The sequence below is a fragment of the Gossypium raimondii genome, chromosome 10 (assembly GCF_025698545.1).
Source record: "Gossypium raimondii isolate GPD5lz chromosome 10, ASM2569854v1, whole genome shotgun sequence".
Taxonomy (NCBI): domain Eukaryota; kingdom Viridiplantae; phylum Streptophyta; class Magnoliopsida; order Malvales; family Malvaceae; genus Gossypium; species Gossypium raimondii.
Window position 1 is genome coordinate 2,460,397 of NC_068574.1, and position 21,121 is coordinate 2,481,517.

Sequence of the window (21,121 nt, forward strand, 5' to 3'; positions counted from 1 at the left end):
CTATATTTTTACCCAAATCCTCCCATATTTCGGGCGGGCCTTCGAGCCGGGCCGGGCTGCCCGGCCCATGAACAAGTCTAGTGATAAACCATTAATAACAACATTCTAATTCCATCACCGTAAGATAACACCAACAATGAACCCTCATCTCTTACTTGCTTGTAATCTGAACATCACCATTTAATTGTGGAATTAGATTCTAGTGCTGCCACTAGTCTCATTCAAGGTTCAGCCTCCACAAATATTTTGCTTCATCTCTACATGATTGTAGGACTATTTTGAAAACTTTTGAACGCAGTTGAATTCTCCTATTTTTTAGAGGGAAATAGATGTTTGGACGATTAACAACCTTGATTTTATGATGATGTGGTGTATTATTATGTTCCATACTTCACAAGTTTTTAGGGTTGATGTGGTCAACTATCCTATCCTATGTATGGTAGCCCTATTAAGTAATGACATGTTACTCCTAAAAAAAGTATGGTAGTCTTATTAAATTTTTTTGTCATTCGAAAAAATATAAAAATAGTGTTTTAAGTGTTTTCAATTTTATATTTGACCATCTAATTATATTGATTTTAAGTGTTTTCAATTTTATATTTACCAATTGATGACAAAGATAAAATAAAATTGAAGAATTGGGTGATCAAATTGTAACTTTTTATAATTGAGTGACTCAAAATAAAAAAAACATAATTGGATGACTTCTACTGTAATGATAATAAATGTAAAATAATAAGGTGATAAAACATGTGAAAAGATATGTGGCATATTTAATGTACCAAATCAGATAAACATGATCTCATTAACGACACTTAAGAGATAGTTAGATGATCATTTTGTAATAATTTGATAACGTTAGTGGTTGTTGAATGATAAAATATAATTTTAAATAAAGTTGAGGGACCATAGATGCAGTTTACCCTGAAATGTACTCCAAATTCGAATGGTTTAAAAGAATCAAAATTTTTTCTTCTTTCAAACTGGATCCGAGAAGAGAAGACCGTTCCTCGATATTCGTGCCGTTATTATTATATTTCCTATACTCTTTATTTTTGACCTAGTTCCCCTCACTCTCCTCCACCTACAGTTCTTCAATTCATCTTTTCAACGTCTATTTCCTTTTTTCTTTTTTGTATTTATTCAATTTTTCACGAACTCCCAAGTTTAAGACCACACTCTGAGAGAACCAAACAAACCCAACCTGACAAAGGAACTTTTTTTCCTTGCCCTTCCCCCTTGTGATTACATATTAGATGATATAGGACCTTATAATCCAAAACCCAAACCAAAACCAGAGTGAGTGAGTGAGAGAGCAAAAACAGACCTTATCATGGTGGGTGGTAAGGTAAGGTTAGCAATGGGTTTGCAAAAATCACCAAAGCATGGAACTCCACCTAAACCTCCATTGCCGTCTCCTAGCTCAGCTAACAAAACCAATTCTTCCCAAAAAACTGTTTTTTCACGTTCCTTTGGTGTTTATTTCCCACGATCCTCAGCTCAAGTCCAGCCTCGTCCACCTGATGTTACCGAACTCCTTCGACTCGTTGAAGAGTTAAGAGACCGAGAGTCCAGGCTCAAAACCGAGCTCCTAGAACACAAGCTTTTAAAAGAATCGGTTTCCATTGTTCCCCTTCTTGAAAATGACATTGCTGTTAAAAAGGCAGAGCTGGAACGAGCTTTGAGAGAGATGGAGAATTTGAGGAACGAAAATGAAAAGTTGAGGACAGAGGTAGAAGAAATAAAGAGAAAGGTTGAAGAAGAAAGGAAAGAGAAAGAGAGGAAAGTGAGAGAAATGGAGAGCGAGATAAGTGAGTTGAAGAAAATGGTGACTTCGCACCCTGTTTGTAATGGTAAAGCTGAGGTTTTTGGTGAAAACGAGGACTTGCTTTCGTCTTCGCAGAGGTTTAATGGGTTAGTGGAAGTTAGTGCGAAGTCGAATCTGGTTAAGAATTTGAAGAGAAGTAACAGTAAATGTTGGGAAACTGTTGTTTTTAGTGCTTCGAGTAATGAAAAAGTTGAGAGCTTGGAGTTTAAAAGAGAGGAACTTGAAGCTGATAGACAGAGACACTCGAGGTGTAACTCAGACGAACTCGCTGAGTCGACTCTTCTTAACATCAGATCTCGCGTTCCTAGGATCCCAAAACCACCGCCGAGACCTTCATCTTCGTCATTGATTTCATCTAATGGCTCACCTGATTTTACAGAGAAGCAAATTCCTCCTCCACCACCACCTCCGCCTCCTCCGGCGCCAGTAGCAGCAGTCAAACAACTAGCACCCCCTCCTCCTCCTCCTCCACCACCGGTAAAAGCTATTGCGCCGCCACCTCCACCACCGCCTCCTAAAGGGACGAAAGCAATCGTGGCGAAAGTGAGGAGAGTTCCGGAAGTCGTGGAGTTCTATCACTCGCTCATGCGGAGAGACTCAAAAAGAGAAGCCGCCGGTGGGTGTAGCGCGCCGGAGGTTTTACCTGCAACCGCCAATGCCAGGGACATGATCGGGGAGATTGAGAACCGGTCATCTTATTTGCTCGCGGTGAGTTTCCGGTTTCCGGTTCTATAGTTTATTACGATAATACCACTGCGGCTCACACTATGGCGTTTGTGTCAGTGACAAGTGACTAGTCGTCTGTGACTTTATTGCTTTTGTTAGATTTGATTTCTTGCCAGATAAGACAGCATGTAGATTCGATGTAGGAACTTTACAAAATTATAAAAAGAAAAGAAGGTCTAATCGAATTTTGGTAAACATATAGTTTATAATTTCAATTTCAGGCCCAACTAGCTTAAATTTCAAATAATATCGTACAAATTTGGCATTTTTGTATGGTCCCATGATGAAATATCTTATTGTACGGGTGTTGTTTTTGGAAAATATGTTGGACTCGCACTTATTTGAAAGATTTTAGTGGAATTTGATGATAATTTTTGTGGTTAATACACAGATAAAGACAGATGTAGAAACACAAGGAGACTTCATAAGGTTTTTGATTAAAGAAGTTGAGAATGCTGCATTTACAGATATTGAGGATGTTGTGCCTTTTGTTAAATGGCTAGACGATGAGCTCTCCTACTTGGTATACATTTTCCATCCTTTTGGTTTTTTCGAGGTTTTTTTATCTTGTTTTGTTTTGATGATTAGTGTTTTGTTCTTCGTTTAGGTGGATGAAAGAGCTGTACTGAAACATTTTGAGTGGCCAGAACAGAAGGCTGATGCATTGCGCGAGGCTGCATTTGGGTATTGTGATCTGAAGAAACTAGAATCCGAGGCTGCATCGATTCGTGATGATGCCCGACAACCTTGTGGTCCTGCTCTCAAGAAGATGCAGGCTCTGCTTGAAAAGTATATATAATCCTGAATATCTCTCTGTTTGCAGTGCTTGTTTGTTTGTTTGTTTGTTTGTTTGTTTGTTTGTTTGTTTGTTGGTTTGCTTGCTTGTTCTCATTCAATTATTAATCTGAATATATATCTCATTCAATTATTAATCTGAATAATGGCAGGCTAGAACATGGCGTTTACAATCTCTCCCGAATGAGAGAATCCGCTACAAAGCGATACAAGGGGTTCCAAATTCCCATGGATTGGATGCTTGAAACTGGTATTGTAAGCCAGGTAACTTAAGCTTTCAACCCTCATGTTCTATAACATTAGACACTAATTACAGAAGGTGCATTATTTCAACTCATTAATATATGCAAATAAATTGTGACAGATCAAGCTGGCGTCGGTGAAACTAGCGATGAAGTACATGAGACGGATATCTTCAGAGCTTGAAGCAGTTGGAGGTGGTGGGCCTGAAGAAGAGGAACTGATCGTTCAAGGTGTTAGATTTGCATTCCGTGTACATCAGGTAACAGCTGTTCTCTTTCATTTTTACAACTTGAACCAAGACGGCATAGTGAAGGCAACCCATTTTTCTTTATGGACAGTTTGCCGGCGGATTTGATGTCGAAACAATGAGGGCTTTCGAGGAACTGAGAGACAAAGCAAGATCATGCAATGTACAATGCCAAAACCAGCAAAAATTCATTTGCAGGTCTACTACACCAAGCTGATTTTTCAAAAGAAAATACAGTTTTTCTGTTGTAAAGATCGAAACATCATGTTTGTGAATACAACGAGCCAGCTGCTATTTATCCACCTACATTCAATTCATTTAATGCCAGCTATTGAAGCTGGAAATTTACTGTATCACCTAAACCCAGCTGTTCTACTTTAGCTGGTAATTGTGCCTTGACCCCTTGAGTCAGGGAGTTAGTGTAAATAGTTTTAAGACTTATCAAATCGTACTTTTCTCCTATTGGTTATATTTAAAGAATGCCTTTGAATGCTATTGTTTCAACGTGGGAAGACCAAAAAAAACCTGCAATTTATAACTTATGTCCAAAATAACTTAACCATCTTGCTCACGTCTTCTAACTAGTGGGGTTCATAAGGTTCTCTAAATCTGTAGGAAGTACACAGAAGTTGGATGTTGACCCTTGTACATTTTGGTTTTTTTCTGAACCGTGAACTTGATTAGGGTTTATAGGGTCATAGACAAAAACCAGTGTTGACTTGAAATTGAGGTACTTTTCATGTGACTGTTTTTGAGAGTGTAATGTGTCCCGGGAATAAGGGACAATTTCATGCATATGTTGGTTTGGTTAACAAGATAAATTACAAAGCATAGCTTAGTTCCCAGAGACTTTGCTTGGTAGAAAACGTATAAAAGCAAGGTGTACCGACCATTTTAACTTCGTTTTTTTAACTATACACGGTGTTTTAGCATGTGAAACTGATAATAATTCACGGGCAACTGCATGGAATTTATAAGAGCATTGATTATTTTGATTTAAAATCAATCACTTTTACATTTGATCTTTACCCCCCCACCAATTATCACCTACAAGTAGTATATGATAACTTTCATCACCTTTGAATATTGTATAGTTCATATGAAGAAGAAAAAGAGGTAAATTCTATGTTGCCCAATGTGGACCTTTTCACATACCAAGAGCTGCATATAGAAGCTGGTTCCATGTATCAGGCAAACCAGGAAGACACCAATGGCTACAATCATTACCCGAATGGTCACCACTATAAGTCGAAGGATGAGCATCTTTTCTCAACTGTGACAACGTCGTAATGTCGAGCAAGTAAACCGGTTTGTTCATCGACCCCAATACTTTGTTCACAATGGCAGCAGATGGTGGAGCCCCTGCTTGGTATGTGGAACCGGATAGTGGCTCTTGTTCTCCATAACAACTCCTTTTTGGTTGGTTCCACTCCCTACCCCTGGTTTGATCCAACACAATCAGTACATAAACATAATAAAATGTAATGTTCTAAGGGTTTCTTTTTCGACTTACTCGTAGTGGGTAGGGGAAATTCCCTGGAAGAAGACCTTGGTCTTGGTGGGATCGACATTGGTGTCGACCCAATTAGCCCATGTTGTAAGCCCTTTGTTGTAGGCCTCTAAACGGTTCATATCTTTGTATAATGCAGACCCATCTCTAATGTAATCCCATCTATACATTAATCAAACATGATATTTACAAACATTATAATAATAGTCAGGGTTGATTTCATAAAACGAATAAGATGAAAAAAAAAATCCTACGCTTGGGATTTTCCTTTGTGGGTCCACCAATGCCAACTGTTGAAAATCAAGAGGTCCATCCCTATCCATGCATTGCCACCTTTGATGGAGCCTAGATTAAGCACATCACCAACATTTTCTTTAACTATATCCACTAAATATGGTGTTCGATATAAATAGAGTGTTACCCCATAATCCTGCGTACGTAGTAAGGATCAGTATTTCTTGGACATGAAATAAATAAATAATTAAAATCAGCAGTGGCGGTAAGCAATGTTCAAATGATGAGATTAAATAATGAGATTAGGTCAAATACTATATAATAAAACAGGTTGGCAGGTCGCTTAAAACAGCTGTCTATGGTGTGCGGTGATGGATGAAGATGTATGATGCTTGTTAATCAACCTACTAATCATGCCACTAAGTTTTAAGCATTGATGTTTTGTTGTTTGCCAAGTCAAAATGTCTAAAAAGATAAAAAGGCCTATGTCTGGCTTCGAATAAAACAGTCCATTTTGTTGTGAAGAAATAAAATAAAATATGAAATATAAATTAATACAACCCAAAATAGGTGGAAACACTTCCCCTGTCATTATGGCTCCCTCCTAAGTCCTAAGTTGCCTCTTTCAGAATCCTAATAAACATCTAAAGATGGTGAACTAAAAGTGGCTTGGAAAGCACAAATGACAGATAAAATTACAGTATCCCATCCATTTTCCTGTGAATTTTAATCATGAGAAAGGTGGGTAATACGTTACCCGAACTTTCGTTAGATATCAATTAAACTAAGATTTAATCGATTATTGTTACTATTTTTATTATAGCCCACAGCTTTACTCAACGCAGCCATATCTTCAAATCCTAGCTTGGAACCATACTTCATGAAAAAGATAATTAAAGAGAAGGATAGGAACTATCCAATCCAATCCAATGGAGTGTAAAAATTAAGTTGAATTTTCAAAAAAGAAAAAGACAGTAACTCACCTCAAAGATAACAAAAGACAAAGGGGACTTCCTCACAAATGTGGTCTTGGAGTTGGGCACAGAAGCATGAATCATACAAGCCATAGATTCCCACATGTTCAAACTCAGTGAGTCACCTACAAACATTATTTTCTTTCCCCTCCATTTTGCCAGAAAACTCGCCCCATCAAATCTACCATCAAAATGAACAAAACTCAGTGAAAGTGTATACAATGAAGTTGATAGTTAAAAAAGAAAGCAAAGAGGGAAAAGAAAAAAAGGGTACCTTGGCAAGTTACAGCCGTCAGGTTTCCAAGAGTACTTAAGGTACTGTTTGTCTGGTCTGCCATATTTAAGGCAATCAAATTCAGCATCTATGAAGGGACATCCCGAGGAATCATAGTAAGGATAAGAAGGATCAAACACCCATTGGCCTTGAAATAAATTACATCCACTCACTTGCTTTCGGTTTCTTAACCCACTCACATTGTAATAATATTGCTGCTGCCTTGCACTTGCTTCTTGCAATAACACAACCACAACTGTGAGAAACAAACACAACAGTGCTTTGCAACCGAAACCCATCTGGGATTTTGTGTCTTTAAAACAAGCTCTGTTATGAAATAAACTTGTCTGTAGACCCAGTGCTTATATACAAGTGTATGAGAGAGACTGAAAGTGAGGAAACAGAGAGAGGAGACGATTAAGCCAAGGGATAAAAAATAAAAACGCTGCTTGGTGGGTTCACATGGAATAAGGTAGACCACAATCTCTTTTTTAAAATTTACAAATAATAATTTGTGGGAGATTTCGGAAGGATTCGTTTATAATATGATGTGTAGGGTATTTTTCTCGGGGAATTATCGAACTCTTAAATTATTATTATTATTATTATTTAACATAAGCTTCTTGTAAACTTCTTTTGCTATTACATTCTCTTGCATGTCATGAGACATATGTTAATAATAGGTTAATTTCTGCTATTAGTCCCTGTACTTTGCAAAAGTTATGAATTTAGTCTCTATATCAATTTTAATTTCTGTACTTTTAAATACGTTTGGTTAAATTGAATTACTAATCTTGTACTATGCATACAATTATAGATTTAGTCCACATTCTCCAATTGGACCATTATAAGTCCCCATACTTTTAAAATTTTGAAATTTCAATATTGACATAAATGACAATCGTTAATCCATTAATTAGATTTTTAGTGAGTAATATATGGAAGCAACTAGCTAACATGGCGTTACACTTCTAAAATAACATAACTTTACTTAACTAATTTAACGACTATTGTTCGGTGAGAATTGAAATTTTAAAATTTAGAAAGTACAAGACTAAAATGACCAAATAAAAGTGTAGAGACTAATAGCAGAATTTAACCAATAATATAATATAAGAATAAAATAGCACATGGCATGGCCTTTATATTGACTTTTTTGAGTGAAGAAATTAGTCCCGTGATGATCATAATTAATAATGATACTAAATTTTTTTTTTTTGTGTTCGATCTGTACACGAAAACATTATAAAATGTATGATCTTTTTGTATTATATAGATCTAGAAATGTATTTTGCTTTCACGGGAAGATGAGTTAAAATGAAGAAACAGAAGGGGAAAAAAAAGGGTTTATGTTTTGACGGTTAGCTTGACTTTCACTCTATTTCTGTAGATAGACATAGTCAAGTATAGTAAAACCAAGAAACTGCAACAACATCAGTTTGTGTTTGCTATAAATGTAAAAAGGTGAAACTTTTAAGACAAAGATAGAGTCAAAGATGTCTGAATAATATTCATTAACAACTTAGTTAAACCAAACTAAAAACACTGCTTTTAGTTAATGGAAAGAGAAGGTGTAACCAAATTGGAGATAATGGAACATGTGTATTATGATTGACAAAGTGAAAAGCAATCATATAACTAATTTGTGGAAGAGACTGGTGTTTGATGATTTGGCCTAAATTCTGGAATGGTTAATGCTTACAAGGGAGGTAATCATGCAAATATGTATATATATTTCATAGTAGGGGGACCAATGGGCTATGTGATGGACAACTCATACAAGGATACCCAAAACAAAGGTATTGCCATTACAAGACGAGAGTCAAGGGGGCCTGAATCTTGACAGGAGACTTTCCTTCAGAATAAACCCAGTTTCATAGTCGATTCCTCGAAGGTGGGGTGCTCTAAACAAAATAAAAGAGTAAATGTTTTTTCCCCCAATAATTGGCGTATAGAAACCAGAATTCTTTGGGGGGAGGGATACTGCACATGGAATTACATAAAACAACCAAGGGAAATGCAAGTTGTTTTCTAGAGGGTTAAATTCTGCTATTAGTCCCTATACTTTGCAAAAGATGAGGATTTAGTCCTTGTACTTTAAGTTGATTAAGTTTAGTCTATGTACTTTTCGAGTTTTAAAATTTAAGTCCCGACCCTAAAAGTAGCAGTTAAATCTGTTTGGTTAAATTCAGTTGCTAGTTATGTACCATGCCTACAATTGTAGATTTAGTCCATATTCTCCAATTTGATTATTTCAAGTTCCTATACTTTTTCGAATTTTGAAATTTTAGTCTTGACGTTAACTAAATTTTCAGTGTGTGATATGTGAAAATAACAAGCTAACATATCGCATCAGATTTTGAAAATAGTATATTTTAATGAATTTAATAGTTATCGTTTAGTGATGATTGAAATTTTAAACTTTAAAAGATACACAGACTAAAAATAACCAAATTAAAATATAGGGATTAAATTTAAAACTTCCACAAAAACCAGGGACTAATAACAGAATTTAACCTTTTCTAGAGACCTTTCCCGTAGGGATATGATCAAAAAGCTCCAATATCAGATCACTCATTCCCAGCCATCACCACAACAAGGCCCACCACATTGGCGGTTGAGCTTCACGATATTCCGTTCAAATAAACCACACCAGGGTGAGTGGGACACCCATTTACCAAATCAGTGGCCTACTTTAAAAGGTGATCATATCATATCATGTCAGTGAGGTTTGGTCATTAGTCCATTGGAGGCATAAGAAGGCAACCTTTGAACGCAAAATCATCATTTCTAAAATTGGGGCTTCCATTCATGGTTCACACGTCAGGATTTTCCATTCTTAAATATGTTTCTCATTGGAATATTCATGGGATGGGACCTTGGAACTAAAATAATTTACTACATATTTAGCTTTATGCTACCAATAGGTTAGTTAATGCTCCAGTAATAGGTTGTCTATTTTCGAAAGGAAAACTTGTCCTATATGAAGTTGAAATGGATTACTTGTTAAACAAAAATGGTTAAATTGGTAATGATAAGAAGAAGAATGATGATGCACTGCCAATGCTATCTCCCAAATTCTCCATTCACAAACACGTTTGGCATTGTTTTCTTGTTTCCAAAACGAGAAAATGGAGTGAAGCACTTTCAATAGTGGGATTAGAAGAGAAATTCTCCTTAGTTGCATCAATCAACTAAATTATATTATCAGTCACTAAATTATGGTTAGGTTTTCATTTTGGTGGCTTAAATAAAAAAAAGTTACAATTTGATCATTAAATTATTCGAAAATTTTTATTTAAGTCACTGAACTATTCAAAACTTTTTATTTAAGTCACTGGAAGTTTCAAAGCAACGATTCAATGATCGGTATGGTGAATTAATACTTATCGACAAGTAGAAGAACATATCTTAGATCCAAGTCAATCTAATGATCAGTATCGAAAATTAAAAAAAAATGTTTGAATTTTGATTTGTAGATTCATAACAACTAAAGCTATTTCATGAACAAAATTGAACTGTAGAAGAGAAGAAGAAAAAGAGCATTCGATTGGTGTAAGTAATGCGGATAGAGAAAGCAATATAGTATTGATTTTAACAGTCCAGTGATTTAAATAAAAAAACTTTTAAATAGTTCAATAATTAAATTATATCTTTTTTTAATTAAGTGACCAAAACAAAAACTTCTCTATAATTTGATGACTAATGATGTAATTTACCATTTATTGTATAATCTGGGTTCACCCTAACTTAGTCAAAGGGAGAAAGGAAACAAAATGATTGAATTTGAAGGATATTTTATTTTCTTGCTCCTAAACCACAAAATTAAACATCTCACCACTAGGGTTTTTTAAATGCTGCTAAATACAAATGAGCTTGATTCGGATTTCCACTCAATAAATTTCTAGTTTACTACCTAATTAACAAAATGCCTTGATGTCAGGAACCATATGCTAAAAATAATAATACTTCACTTGTTGAATAAAACTCTTAATAATCAGCCTCTCCCAAGCCAGGATGTTTCCCATCAAAGAAGAGATTATCATTTTCAATGCTGAAAAGAGGCGAGAGAATTGTCTGGAAAATGGGTTTGACTAAGCAGGCAAAGAGGAGGAGGGGCCCTTACAGCATCCATACAATGACAAATGTGCAGATTACAAGGCAGACACAAGATTAGTAAAGCATGGCTAGTACGTCTCTTGCCAAGGAGTCTCACCCGTGATACTTGTCGGTAAATGGGACAAGCCTCGAGGACATCCGTGAAAGATGTAAACCAATGCTAATTCAAAAGGATTTATCACTCCCATTTTTAAAAGATTCATGGCACTGTAATTTAAGCTTTCCAGACATCCCTCATCCATTCTCTTGGAACTTTCTCACTTACATTAAAGTTATTTTAAGATTAGATTTTTATTTTTTTAGATTTGTTTATATTATAATTTTTTAATTCATTATGTTTTTTATATTACTATAATTTAATTTTTTTATCTTTTAGATTGAATTTTTACCAAATATTTGGTAAAAAATTTCAAGCGTTTCAAGATTAAAAACTTTTTAAGAAAAAAGAGTGAGAAGTTACTTGAAGATAAAAAAAAAGTAAACTATAAAAATAGTCATTTTTTTTAACTCAAATTACATTTTAGTCACTTACGTTATTGTTTTGTTACGAAGTAGTCACTCTGCCGTTAAACTCTGTTACCTCCCTAACGGCAATCCTACGTGACAGTCTAAATAGTTTTTAAATACCAACTTGGATAGCCAACTGGGATGAGAATAGTTTTTTTAGTCAAAATGGAAAAGAAAACTAAAAGAAAAAATGAGACTGACGGTTTTTCTTTTCCAGTTCAAGATGTAATTAATTTAAAATTTTAATTAATTAAATTTATTTAATTAAAAACCTATTCCCATCCTAGTTGGACATCCAAGTTGGCATTTAAAACCCATTTGGGCTGCCACATAGGATTGTTGTTAGGGAGGTAACGAAGCTTAACGACAGAGTAACCACTTCGTAACAAAACAATAACGTAAGTAACTAAAACGTAACATTTCAAACATACATGAGTAAAATATAATCTGAGGCAAAAAAAGTGACTATTTTTGTAATTAACCCAAAAAGAAAACTCTGAAACACTAAGAGAAAATTTAAACTTGTAAAGACAAAACAAAAAGAGACGAGATATCCATATGAATAAGGGAGAAACCCCATGAAAGAAAGATTAATGATTCATATAAATCACTTAATGAGAAATGTCCTGAATAAATCCAACGAGTGATTAATAATATAATCCTGTTGTACAGAAAAGGGTGACTATCATGCCCTTTTCTGATGAATCATATAGTCCTACGACTTCATCTACTAATAAGAATAAGGTTAAAAAAATGAATTGTAATTACAATTGAAACGGCTGAAAAAGATATATGAGTTAATATATGCTCTAAAGTTGAAAAAATCATAAAAATTATAAAAAAAATCATGAAAAAAGCTTGGGTTTCTCGATTTTATGGAATGGAAATCAAAAATGTTCATTTTCATTATAGGACTTATTCTATCTCTTTTAGAAGATACTATGCCGCCACTCGGACTCGAACCGAGATGCTCTAGCACTGCTTCCTAAGAGCAGCGTGTCTACCGATTTCACCATAGCGGCTTGCTCGAAATCATAATAACCCATTTTTTAGTCAATCGTCGAGATTAAAGGTGAAGGGGTCAATTCAATGTAAAATGTCAAATTTGTTAGGAAGCATTTAATTTTTATTGATAAATAACAACTCATTGAAATAGAAATTTGAGATATTGGCAAATTCTTTTATCTATTTTCTCTTTAGAGTATTTCTTTTTATTTTTATTTTGATACAAGAATGTTTTGAATATCTTTTTATGATTTTTTTTCGCTTAAAATGAATTGAATTACATTTTCCTCGAATGATGATGGATCTTATATATTAATTTATTAATTATTTTTTCTTCAATTGTTTTGATCTATATTAATTATTTATTCAAATTTGTAGGCTTGTTTAACCACCATATTATTTATTCTTAATGACTTAACTCAACTTGAATAGCATAGAATATAGCTAGTGGGGAAAGATATTATCTTAGTTAGACATCGTAAAAGTCTAATTAATGCCATTAAATCTTGGATTAATAATTATATAAACTTAACACTTAAATAAGAGATAATTGATTAGTTAAATTAGGTGGACTTAGAATTCCAAAAATTATAAAATTAATGAAAAAATCGAAAGTTTTATTGACTTGTAGTTTAATAAAATACTCATAATTTGTTTTGTTAAGAGTAATAGTAATTAGAATTTAAATTAGATAAAAGTGAATTGTTGATACTTAATTGCTTAGAATTTAATCCTCGTAAAACGATCTCATCATATATTACTTAATTAACATGTGAAATTGCATTAACAACTTCTGTCACCACCTAGTAGCCAAAATTTATTTAACAACCGATCTAATTTTTATAACATTGAGTATTATAAATATCCTTCATGCATATAAGATTCATATTAGTCTAAAATTAAGTATACATGAACAAGCAATGATATTAAGGAAGAATAGGAAGAAAAGTCAGCTGTCGTTTTTCTTTTCTGTTGTTATTTCTTTTCGGAATTATAAATGATTAAGTTCCAAAAATGAAGCATCGAGAATCGAAGTCTATACATTGATTGATGAGAATTTTGTGAGAAGGCTGGCTTGACTACTACACTATCCTATATTTGCCCACTCTTTTTGAACAAAACTTGTTAGGGTGGACCAAATGATATCGACTCATCTTGTTTCAGTTTTGTTGTTAATGGTTTGAATTGGTAAACTGAACCAAATAATACTTGTACTTATGTGGTATACTAGTATTTATACTACTTTTATCCATTTATATAAATTTTGAAGGGATATGAACGATATTGTCAGGTCCTACCATGAAAAGAAAGACTGAGGTGAGTTAAAAGTGGGCAAATGGAGCTGCACTCGTAAAATGGAGGACCACATTGAAAAGCTTTACTACAAATTGCTTATTGCTCAAGGAACTATTAAGAATAAGAAGACACAACATCCCTTCTCCACAACGTTTGGAAGATGTTTTGTTTAAGCTCACAACTATGTATCCAGTAAGTTGCACTTGACCGACTAGTTCTAAATTGTTGGTCTTTTATATTTGTTTTGGGTAAAACTCATATATTATTAACACGAGTAAATCATTGTCACACATTACTAGCAGATAATTCTTACAATTTGATTATACGATGTGAGCATGAAGTGAACATTCTTAACTAATGAGCTAAACACTGGAATCCATCTTTTTTTTAATTATTAGATAGATGAAGTTGTCAAAATTATTTGTTTCCTTTTAATGATTAAATATTGTTAAGATAGTGAACATCGTCAATTTTTCAAAAGATGTTTGAATTATAATATGCATTTAAAGATGATTTTGAAATCAATGTCAAGAAGATCAATAGAGGGAGATTAAAGTGGAGCTTGATAGTTAGCAATAATGGAGGTAAAGGCAAGTAGGGACTGAAATGAATATTATATCCCTAATTAAATTCGTATCATTTATGAAAATTCTGAAAACTACTCTAAACATATATCAATGGTATCAATGTTAGAAACAACCAAACCCTACTCCTACCATGTTTATGTCCAACATCAATAAATTTAATTAAAAAGAAAACATTAAAGATTCTCTTAGTGTCCACCACATAAATAAATATCATGATTGGTTTTCAAAGTGAAATAAATAATTTCTTAACCTAATATTTCAACCAATGTGGATGTAGGGTAGTGACATTGTAAGGTCGAAATGGAAAGTAATCAATCATTATCCATTATCCATTAGCCTTTTTCCCTTTATATTAATCTTATAATATTAATACACCAATTTCTGGACCAACCGCAGTGCTTTAGTATTAATTTAACAACCAAATTTGCTAAACTTAAAAAAGACATGTCTGGTTCATCAACTTGCATATATGTTCTGCTGGAAAACCTTTCCTCGCTAGGAATAGGAATAAAATCTGTTTAGAGTTTAAACATTATCTAGATTTGTTAATTAAAGATATCTTTACGAATAGTTTAATTTATAAAGGTTGTCCAATACTCATCTTTCTCCGACCACTTGCTGCTTTAAGCATCCTAAACCTTTTATAAAGGTTTTCGAATACTCATAATCTTGTTCCAAGTTCAATTAGCTTAGTCTTTTAAATGTTACTGGTTTAAGTTTAAAAGTTTTCTTGACTTTTAAGAGGGTTTAGATAAAATTATTAGGCTCGAAAAGTAAACTTAGATAAAAAAAAATTAAATCAAGTAATAAAGTCATAAAAGGATATCGTTTTCACGAGGATCAAATTCTAAGCTACTAACTATCAACTATTCATTTTATCTAATCTAACGATCAAGAAAATAAATTCTTATTACTATTAGACTTAAACTAAACTAACTATGAAAATTCTATTAAACTAAAATAATGAAAATTACTAAGTTTCTTAATGATTTTTAAGATCTTGAAACTCTAACTTCACCTATTTCAGTTAATCAATAATCTATCATTTAATTGTTCAACCTATGTAATTACTAACCCAAGATTCATTGGCATTAACTAAATCCTTCCAGTATCTAGCTAAGTTAATCTTCGTCTATGCTAGGCAAGTTGGGCGAAGTCACTACAATAAGCCTATTAGGTTGATTAGGGCCTTAGGTATATTCCTATGTTAGCTGCAAATTAATTTGTTCATCGACGCTACTAAATTTAATCCTAATCTATTCAGTCTAGATCTAAATCTCAAATTTCTCTTCCAAGACAAATCAAGATTATCAAATTAATGCAACTTGGTGATCAGACAAGCAGATTAAATAAACACGGGATTGAAAAAAAATAATTAACAAGGATTGAAACAATTGAAAAGAGAATAAATTAATTAACTAAAAATTGGATTCATCATCGTTCTAAGAAAATAGAGTTTAGTTTATGTTGATTTGAGAAAACATCACAAGAAGAAATTTAAAACAAACTTGCATTGAGAGAAAGTAAAAAGAAATAATCTAGAGGGAAAAATAATTATCAAGCTAATGTCGAGCGCTCCAGATCTCTTTTGCTTACCGTCTTTGCCAGCTTTAAGTTCCTCTTGGTGTGAAAGAATTGTTTCTTAGCCTCCAAATTGATTAAATAAGTTCCTCTTACTTTTATGGTTTTAATCATTCTGCTCTATCGTACACAAAATCGCAGTGGAGCGGACTACTTACTGTCTAAAAATTCTGAATTGAAGATTGTGCTCCATCGCACTGAAATCCGGTGGAGCAGAAGTCTTCTCTTCACTAATTGTTACTCTATACTTCAAGCCTTCCATTCTTCATCCAAAACTTACAATGTAGAGAAAAAAAATAGCAAGTAAATTCGAGCTAACTCAAAAAATGATAAAAAAAATTCAAATAAAATATGATTAAGCTGAAAGAAAAACTATAAAATATAATAAAGCTAGCCTAAATGCTAAAATTATCTCCTAAATATGCTATAAAATGTAATAAAGCATTCAAGGCTTGAGTCCATACCAAAGATCTGTTTTTGAAGTTTGTAATTATTATTGTTAGTACACCACACAAATCGGACCCAAACATATTGATAATCCGGGGCAATTGACCAAAAAAAGTCCTTTTTTTTAAAAATTACCGAAATGGGCAAATTATTTAATTATTTACCGGAATGGTCCATTTTTCACAAAATCGCGTCCACGTCAGCGCGATGTCAGGGTACGCGCCAGGAAATCGCATCCACGTCAGCGCGATTTGCTTACGTGGACACAAATCGCGCCCTCTAGGACGCGATTTGCTGACGTGGATGAACAGTTTCTCATTTTTAGCTTGGAAAACTTTGAAAGGCCATAACTTTTCGCTCGGTTGTCCGATTGAGACGATTTTTTTTATTTCAAATAACTTTTCGAGATCTACGCTACGATAAAGCGCCAAGGCGGTTTGCGACTTTTCGTCGAAAAAGATCCCTTTTTGTCCCTAAATTTTGATTTTTTCGGTTTAAAATTAAATTTTGAAACATTCAAATCATTATTTGTAGTGTGTGTATATGTTAATAGTTACGTACAGAAAAGTCAACTGAATATAATTTTATATTAAATTCATTTAAGTTCTTCTCAAACGACCAATTATTCTAACTGTCTTAATTATATGAGTTACCGATGCCTTTGCCTAAGCATCGATGAGCTAACATTTTATATAAGTTATTTCTAATTGTAATTAGCACTTTCTATCATTATGCAGGTTGCTTTTCCTAACTTGGAGAAAATCACAATCTGCCATTTGAGGAACGCAAAGAGGATATGGCACAGCAAATTTCATAAGAATTCCTTTTCTATGCTAAAAGAGTTGACTGTTAAGGAATGTGATGTGCCATTTGAATCTTTTTTGTACTTGTTGCTATTGATTCAAAAAAGATTTAAAAATTGTTACCAACAAGACTCGAACCAAGATACTAAGGTAGAAAAGAGCAAGCATCTTAACCAACTAAGCTAAACTAATTAATTAATATATTATAAAAAATACTGTTATTATCTTAATTATATTACTTACGTTCTAACGATTTATCGGACCTATTCCATACACGTGTCAAATCAGAAGAAATAATACAACAATTCTGTAAAAAAATCCGGTGTTTAATTCAAATAAATAAAGAAAATAATGATTTGAATGTTTCAAAATTTAATTTTAAACTGAAAAAATCAAAATTTAAGGGCAAAAAGGGATCTTTTTCGATGAAAAGTGTGGCAAACCGCCTTCGGCTGTTTATCAGCGCGTAGATCTCGAAAAGTTATTCGAAATAAAAAAATCCGTCTCAATCGGACAACCGAGCGAAAAGTTATGGCCTTTCAAAGTTTTCCAAGCTAAAAATGAGAAAATGTTCATCCACGTCAGCAAAGCGCGTCCTAGAGGGCGCGATTTGTGTCCACGTAAGCAAATCGCGCTGACGTGGACGCGATTTCGCGGAAAATGGACCATTCCGGTAAATAATTAAATAATTAGCCCATTTCAGTAATTTTTGAAAAAAAAGAGCTTTTTTTGGTCATTTGCCCGATTATCCGACCAGGGGAAGTTCGGTTCTTTATAACTGATATAACCCAATAAGAATTGATAAAAACTGGTCCAGATAACCTAAGCCCCAAGAAAGTTCATTCCATTGTGTGAATGCCTATGTTCACACTTTAACTGCTAGTCAAAAGTAGTCTCGAGAAGTTTCCAAAATCAATCAACTAGCTTAGCTAAGAGCACGCAAGGATGCACCCTCTTTAAGAACTAAGATTAGCCATAGTCGTTAGATTCGGGCACTTGTCTAATTGTTCCGGAGAAAAACATCAAAGACATAAAAAAACCACCACAAATGACTCCGCACAGGTAAGCCTTTTACCCCAGCCAAAGTTATGTTTATCTTTCTTCATAAACCTCTTTGACTTAAACATAGGAAGGTGCTCCAAAATCCAAACTCCAGTGCCTTTTTTTTTTTTTACCACCCTTCTAACTCCAGTCCCTATTCATCGCAAACTTGGCTCAATTATTTTATTATGTTATATTTATGTATTATATGATTTACAACACATAAAAATTAAATTTATCATAATATATAATATTATAATATAAATATATTAAAAAATATTAAGTTGTCTATATATATAGTTTTAATGAATGAAAAAAATATATACAAGTATTAAATATTAAATTAGAAAAAATATATATTTTTCAAAAAAATTTAAAAAATATGTTGAGCCCAAAATAGGTTTGGTTTAACCATTTACAATATGGGCGGATTCAAGCAAAATTTTGGACTCATATTTCGGGCTAAGTCAAATTTGGATAAACATAAAATAGGTTAATAGTGAAACGTATATGTTGTGGATAAATATTTATTATCACTTATCGGGTCGAATGATAAGCAACTTAATATCTCTAAGGTTTAAGGTTTGAGTCTTGTGAATAAAAAAACAATCCTGGACAATCCTGGAACAGTTTGGCCAGGTATAACTCGACTAGACTTTTGACTTGATATAGAAGGATCTAAAAGAACTACGAATTCAAAGCAAAAACTAGAAAAGAATTCCAATAAAGAAAACAAGACAACAATGTCAGATGTTCCACCAATCCAACAAGTTGGAGATTTCCTAACGCTCTACTCCACTGCCTAATTCTCTCCATCTTTATACATCTTCAACCGAGGGACATCCAGTCTCGTATCATAACAACGTTTATCTGTGTTCTTATTACTTCATATGCATACCTAAGTCCATAAACAAAAACCAAAAACCAATTTAACTTGTCTAAATAATCTCCCAATCCGATTCACAAAATTCCATGTCTTGTGATTCTCGTTTGTTCCTTTGTCTGGATAGTGCATGCTGTTCATCATCCCGCTTTGTGAACCTTGACTTAGAAGAAAAGGCATCCCGGAGCTTTTTCTGTTCCATAAAACAAACATATATAATATCAGGTTCAAGTAACAAAAGTAGGATAAAGTTTGTCCTTAGCAGTGGCAAAGGGGTCAGGACTCGAGAGAGAGGGAGAGCCGAATCATACCTTGTATGACCTGTGTTTTCCTACGTTGTTAGAGACGGAAAGAAGCTCACTACGGTCTACTATAATGCAGCTTTCTTCAAGCTTTGTGTTATCAAATGATGGAACTTCTGGTTCCATTTTCAAAACAGATTTATGGTAAGCCTCTAATAAACGTGCTGGTCCCATTTTCACTTCTGGTTCTGGGGCAACATATATATGAATAAATAAAGAGCATAGTTCGAAATATAAAGATATATGCATATAACATACGAATCGAATACGTACCCATCGACTCTAACAATGTGTCATCTGCAGTAGAATCATTGTCCTTAAGTTCATTCTTGAAAGCTTTAGAGAAAATTAGAGAACCAGGTGCTGTGAACCCTTTAGAATGAGCCAAGGAATTTTGATCCTCTGTGATTTGTTCTGAAGGCAAGCCTAAATGTACATCCTCAACAGATTTTACAGAAGAGGAATCGACCAGTTTGGTCTGAGAGTGATCTTCATTGGCACTTCCATTCGAGTCCACAGAGGCTGCAACGCCGGCAATTTGCACCGTGTTAAGGTCTTCTAACGAATCGGTAGATGAAGCGACCAAGTCTTGCATTAGTTCAGTGCAGAACTGTTTAACATTAGAACCAACTGTCTGCAACTGGTTTTCAACATATCGCAATGTTTCCTGACAGAGAATGCCATCAAATTTCAAAAGAGATCTTAGCAGCATAGGAAGAAATAAGAATTTACAAAGATGAACTTTACAAATGTATATAAAGCAGCCAAAGTGATAATCTTTTTCTCCATAAACAGATAAGCACAGTGCCATAATTTAAAGAGGGCAAAAAAATACCTGGCAGACCATATCATCCACCTCAATACACATAGCTTCAAATCTCTGATAGAGGTTGCCTACCCAAGCTATGCCTTTAGCTTTTTTTTCCATTGAACAACAAGAAGGATGGTTTTACTTCAATTTTCAGATCCCACTTGGGTTTAACATGAACTGCATTATTCAAAGAAAAGGAATAGAAATTTATTCCTAATATACAGATATGCTACACATCATATTTCCAGCAATGCTTGTGATCATAAGATCAAATAAAGAACAGATATGAGAGATCACAACAATAAATTAAGATTTGGGGATCAAAGCAACAAGTCTTCATCACAACAAACACAGAAAAAAAACTTGAGCCAAGAAAAAGAACTCAATGCCCTAAAATAAGAAAAGAAACAAAAAATAAATACTAATATGATCAACATGCAGAAGCATAAATATTTAATTAAGGAAAAGGATCACCGAGATGATCAAGAAGCAGAAACATTATCATTAAGTAAACTATTAAAGTAATTAGTGGATAAACCCCAAAGTTATAGTGATCAATTTAACAGGTTTTGGGACTTGTTACTGCAGGCAAGGCTAAAACTTGGCATGAACAACTTAAACAAAACTATGAAAGAAAAATGAGGACAAATTTTTTTCTTTAACACACTTACAGGTTTTTTTCTCGAGGAAGAGGGGAAGATTGTGATTAAACCCTTTGTTCAGTTAGACTAAACTCTCATTCCAAGTAGGCAGGTAGAAGAAGGAAATACGGCTAAATTTTCTCAAAAAAAATAAAATAAAACTCAAAGGAGATACCGATAATAATATAAACACTAATTAGTAATTAGCAATCCAATTTTAAAAAAAATTGATATAATATATTTAAATAAAATAATTTAAACTATTCT

The 21,121-nt window shown here is 33.7% G+C and overlaps 3 protein-coding genes across 4 annotated transcripts; 1 reads left to right on the top strand and 2 right to left on the bottom strand.

Moving 5' to 3' along the window:
- The first annotated feature begins 1,058 nt into the window (after positions 1-1,058).
- On the top strand, positions 1,059-4,343 carry LOC105776872 (protein CHUP1, chloroplastic). Its single transcript, XM_012599814.2, has 6 exons — positions 1,059-2,536; positions 2,946-3,077; positions 3,162-3,343; positions 3,502-3,613; positions 3,714-3,851; positions 3,931-4,343. The coding sequence occupies exons 1-6, from the start codon at positions 1,334-1,336 to the stop codon at positions 4,054-4,056; spliced, it is 1,893 nt and encodes a 630-aa protein (XP_012455268.1). The 5' UTR covers positions 1,059-1,333; the 3' UTR covers positions 4,057-4,343.
- Positions 4,344-4,806: 463 nt separating this feature from the next.
- LOC105776874 (protein trichome birefringence-like 38) lies at positions 4,807-7,287 on the bottom strand. Its single transcript, XM_012599815.2, has 5 exons — positions 6,832-7,287; positions 6,567-6,738; positions 5,604-5,779; positions 5,353-5,511; positions 4,807-5,278 (listed from the first exon to the last, which is right to left on the bottom strand). Exons 1-5 carry the CDS (start codon positions 7,128-7,130, stop codon positions 4,987-4,989), a joined length of 1,098 nt encoding a protein of 365 aa, XP_012455269.1. The 5' UTR covers positions 7,131-7,287; the 3' UTR covers positions 4,807-4,986.
- An 11,624-nt stretch (positions 7,288-18,911) lies between these two features.
- LOC105777420 (hypothetical protein) lies at positions 18,912-21,024 on the bottom strand. 2 transcript variants are annotated; one of them, XM_012600679.2, is made up of 5 exons: positions 20,885-21,024; positions 20,238-20,390; positions 19,676-20,069; positions 19,412-19,584; positions 18,912-19,293 (listed from the first exon to the last, which is right to left on the bottom strand). In XM_012600679.2, the coding sequence occupies exons 2-5, from the start codon at positions 20,328-20,330 to the stop codon at positions 19,156-19,158; spliced, it is 798 nt and encodes a 265-aa protein (XP_012456133.1). In that variant the 5' UTR covers positions 20,331-20,390; positions 20,885-21,024; the 3' UTR covers positions 18,912-19,155. The 2 variants fall into 2 exon arrangements, with proteins under 2 accessions (XP_012456133.1, XP_012456132.1); XM_012600678.2 differs by having other exon boundaries at positions 19,412-19,590.
- Positions 21,025-21,121: the final 97 nt, after the last annotated feature.

Bases quoted from the DNA above. Each gene is read 5' to 3' on its own strand.
- LOC105776872 (XM_012599814.2), top strand. From the start codon at position 1,334: ATGGTGGGTGGTAAGGTAAGGTTAGCAATGGGTTTGCAAAAATCACCA. The intron at 3,344-3,501 runs GTATATATAATC...GAATAATGGCAG, and splicing joins ATGCAGGCTCTGCTTGAAAA to GCTAGAACATGGCGTTTACA. The intron at 3,852-3,930 runs GTAACAGCTGTT...CTTTATGGACAG, and splicing joins TTGCATTCCGTGTACATCAG to TTTGCCGGCGGATTTGATGT.
- LOC105777420 (XM_012600678.2), bottom strand. From the start codon at position 20,330: ATGGAAAAAAAAGCTAAAGGCATAGCTTGGGTAGGCAACCTCTATCAG. The intron at 20,070-20,237 runs GTATTTTTTTGC...ATTCTCTGTCAG, and splicing joins TGGATGATATGGTCTGCCAG to GAAACATTGCGATATGTTGA. The intron at 19,294-19,411 runs GTATGATTCGGC...TTTATGGAACAG, and splicing joins GAAAACACAGGTCATACAAG to AAAAAGCTCCGGGATGCCTT.
- LOC105776874 (XM_012599815.2), bottom strand. From the start codon at position 7,130: ATGGGTTTCGGTTGCAAAGCACTGTTGTGTTTGTTTCTCACAGTTGTG. The intron at 6,739-6,831 runs GTACCCTTTTTT...TTTTGATGGTAG, and splicing joins GACGGCTGTAACTTGCCAAG to ATTTGATGGGGCGAGTTTTC. The intron at 5,512-5,603 runs GTAGGATTTTTT...ATTAATGTATAG, and splicing joins CACAAAGGAAAATCCCAAGC to ATGGGATTACATTAGAGATG.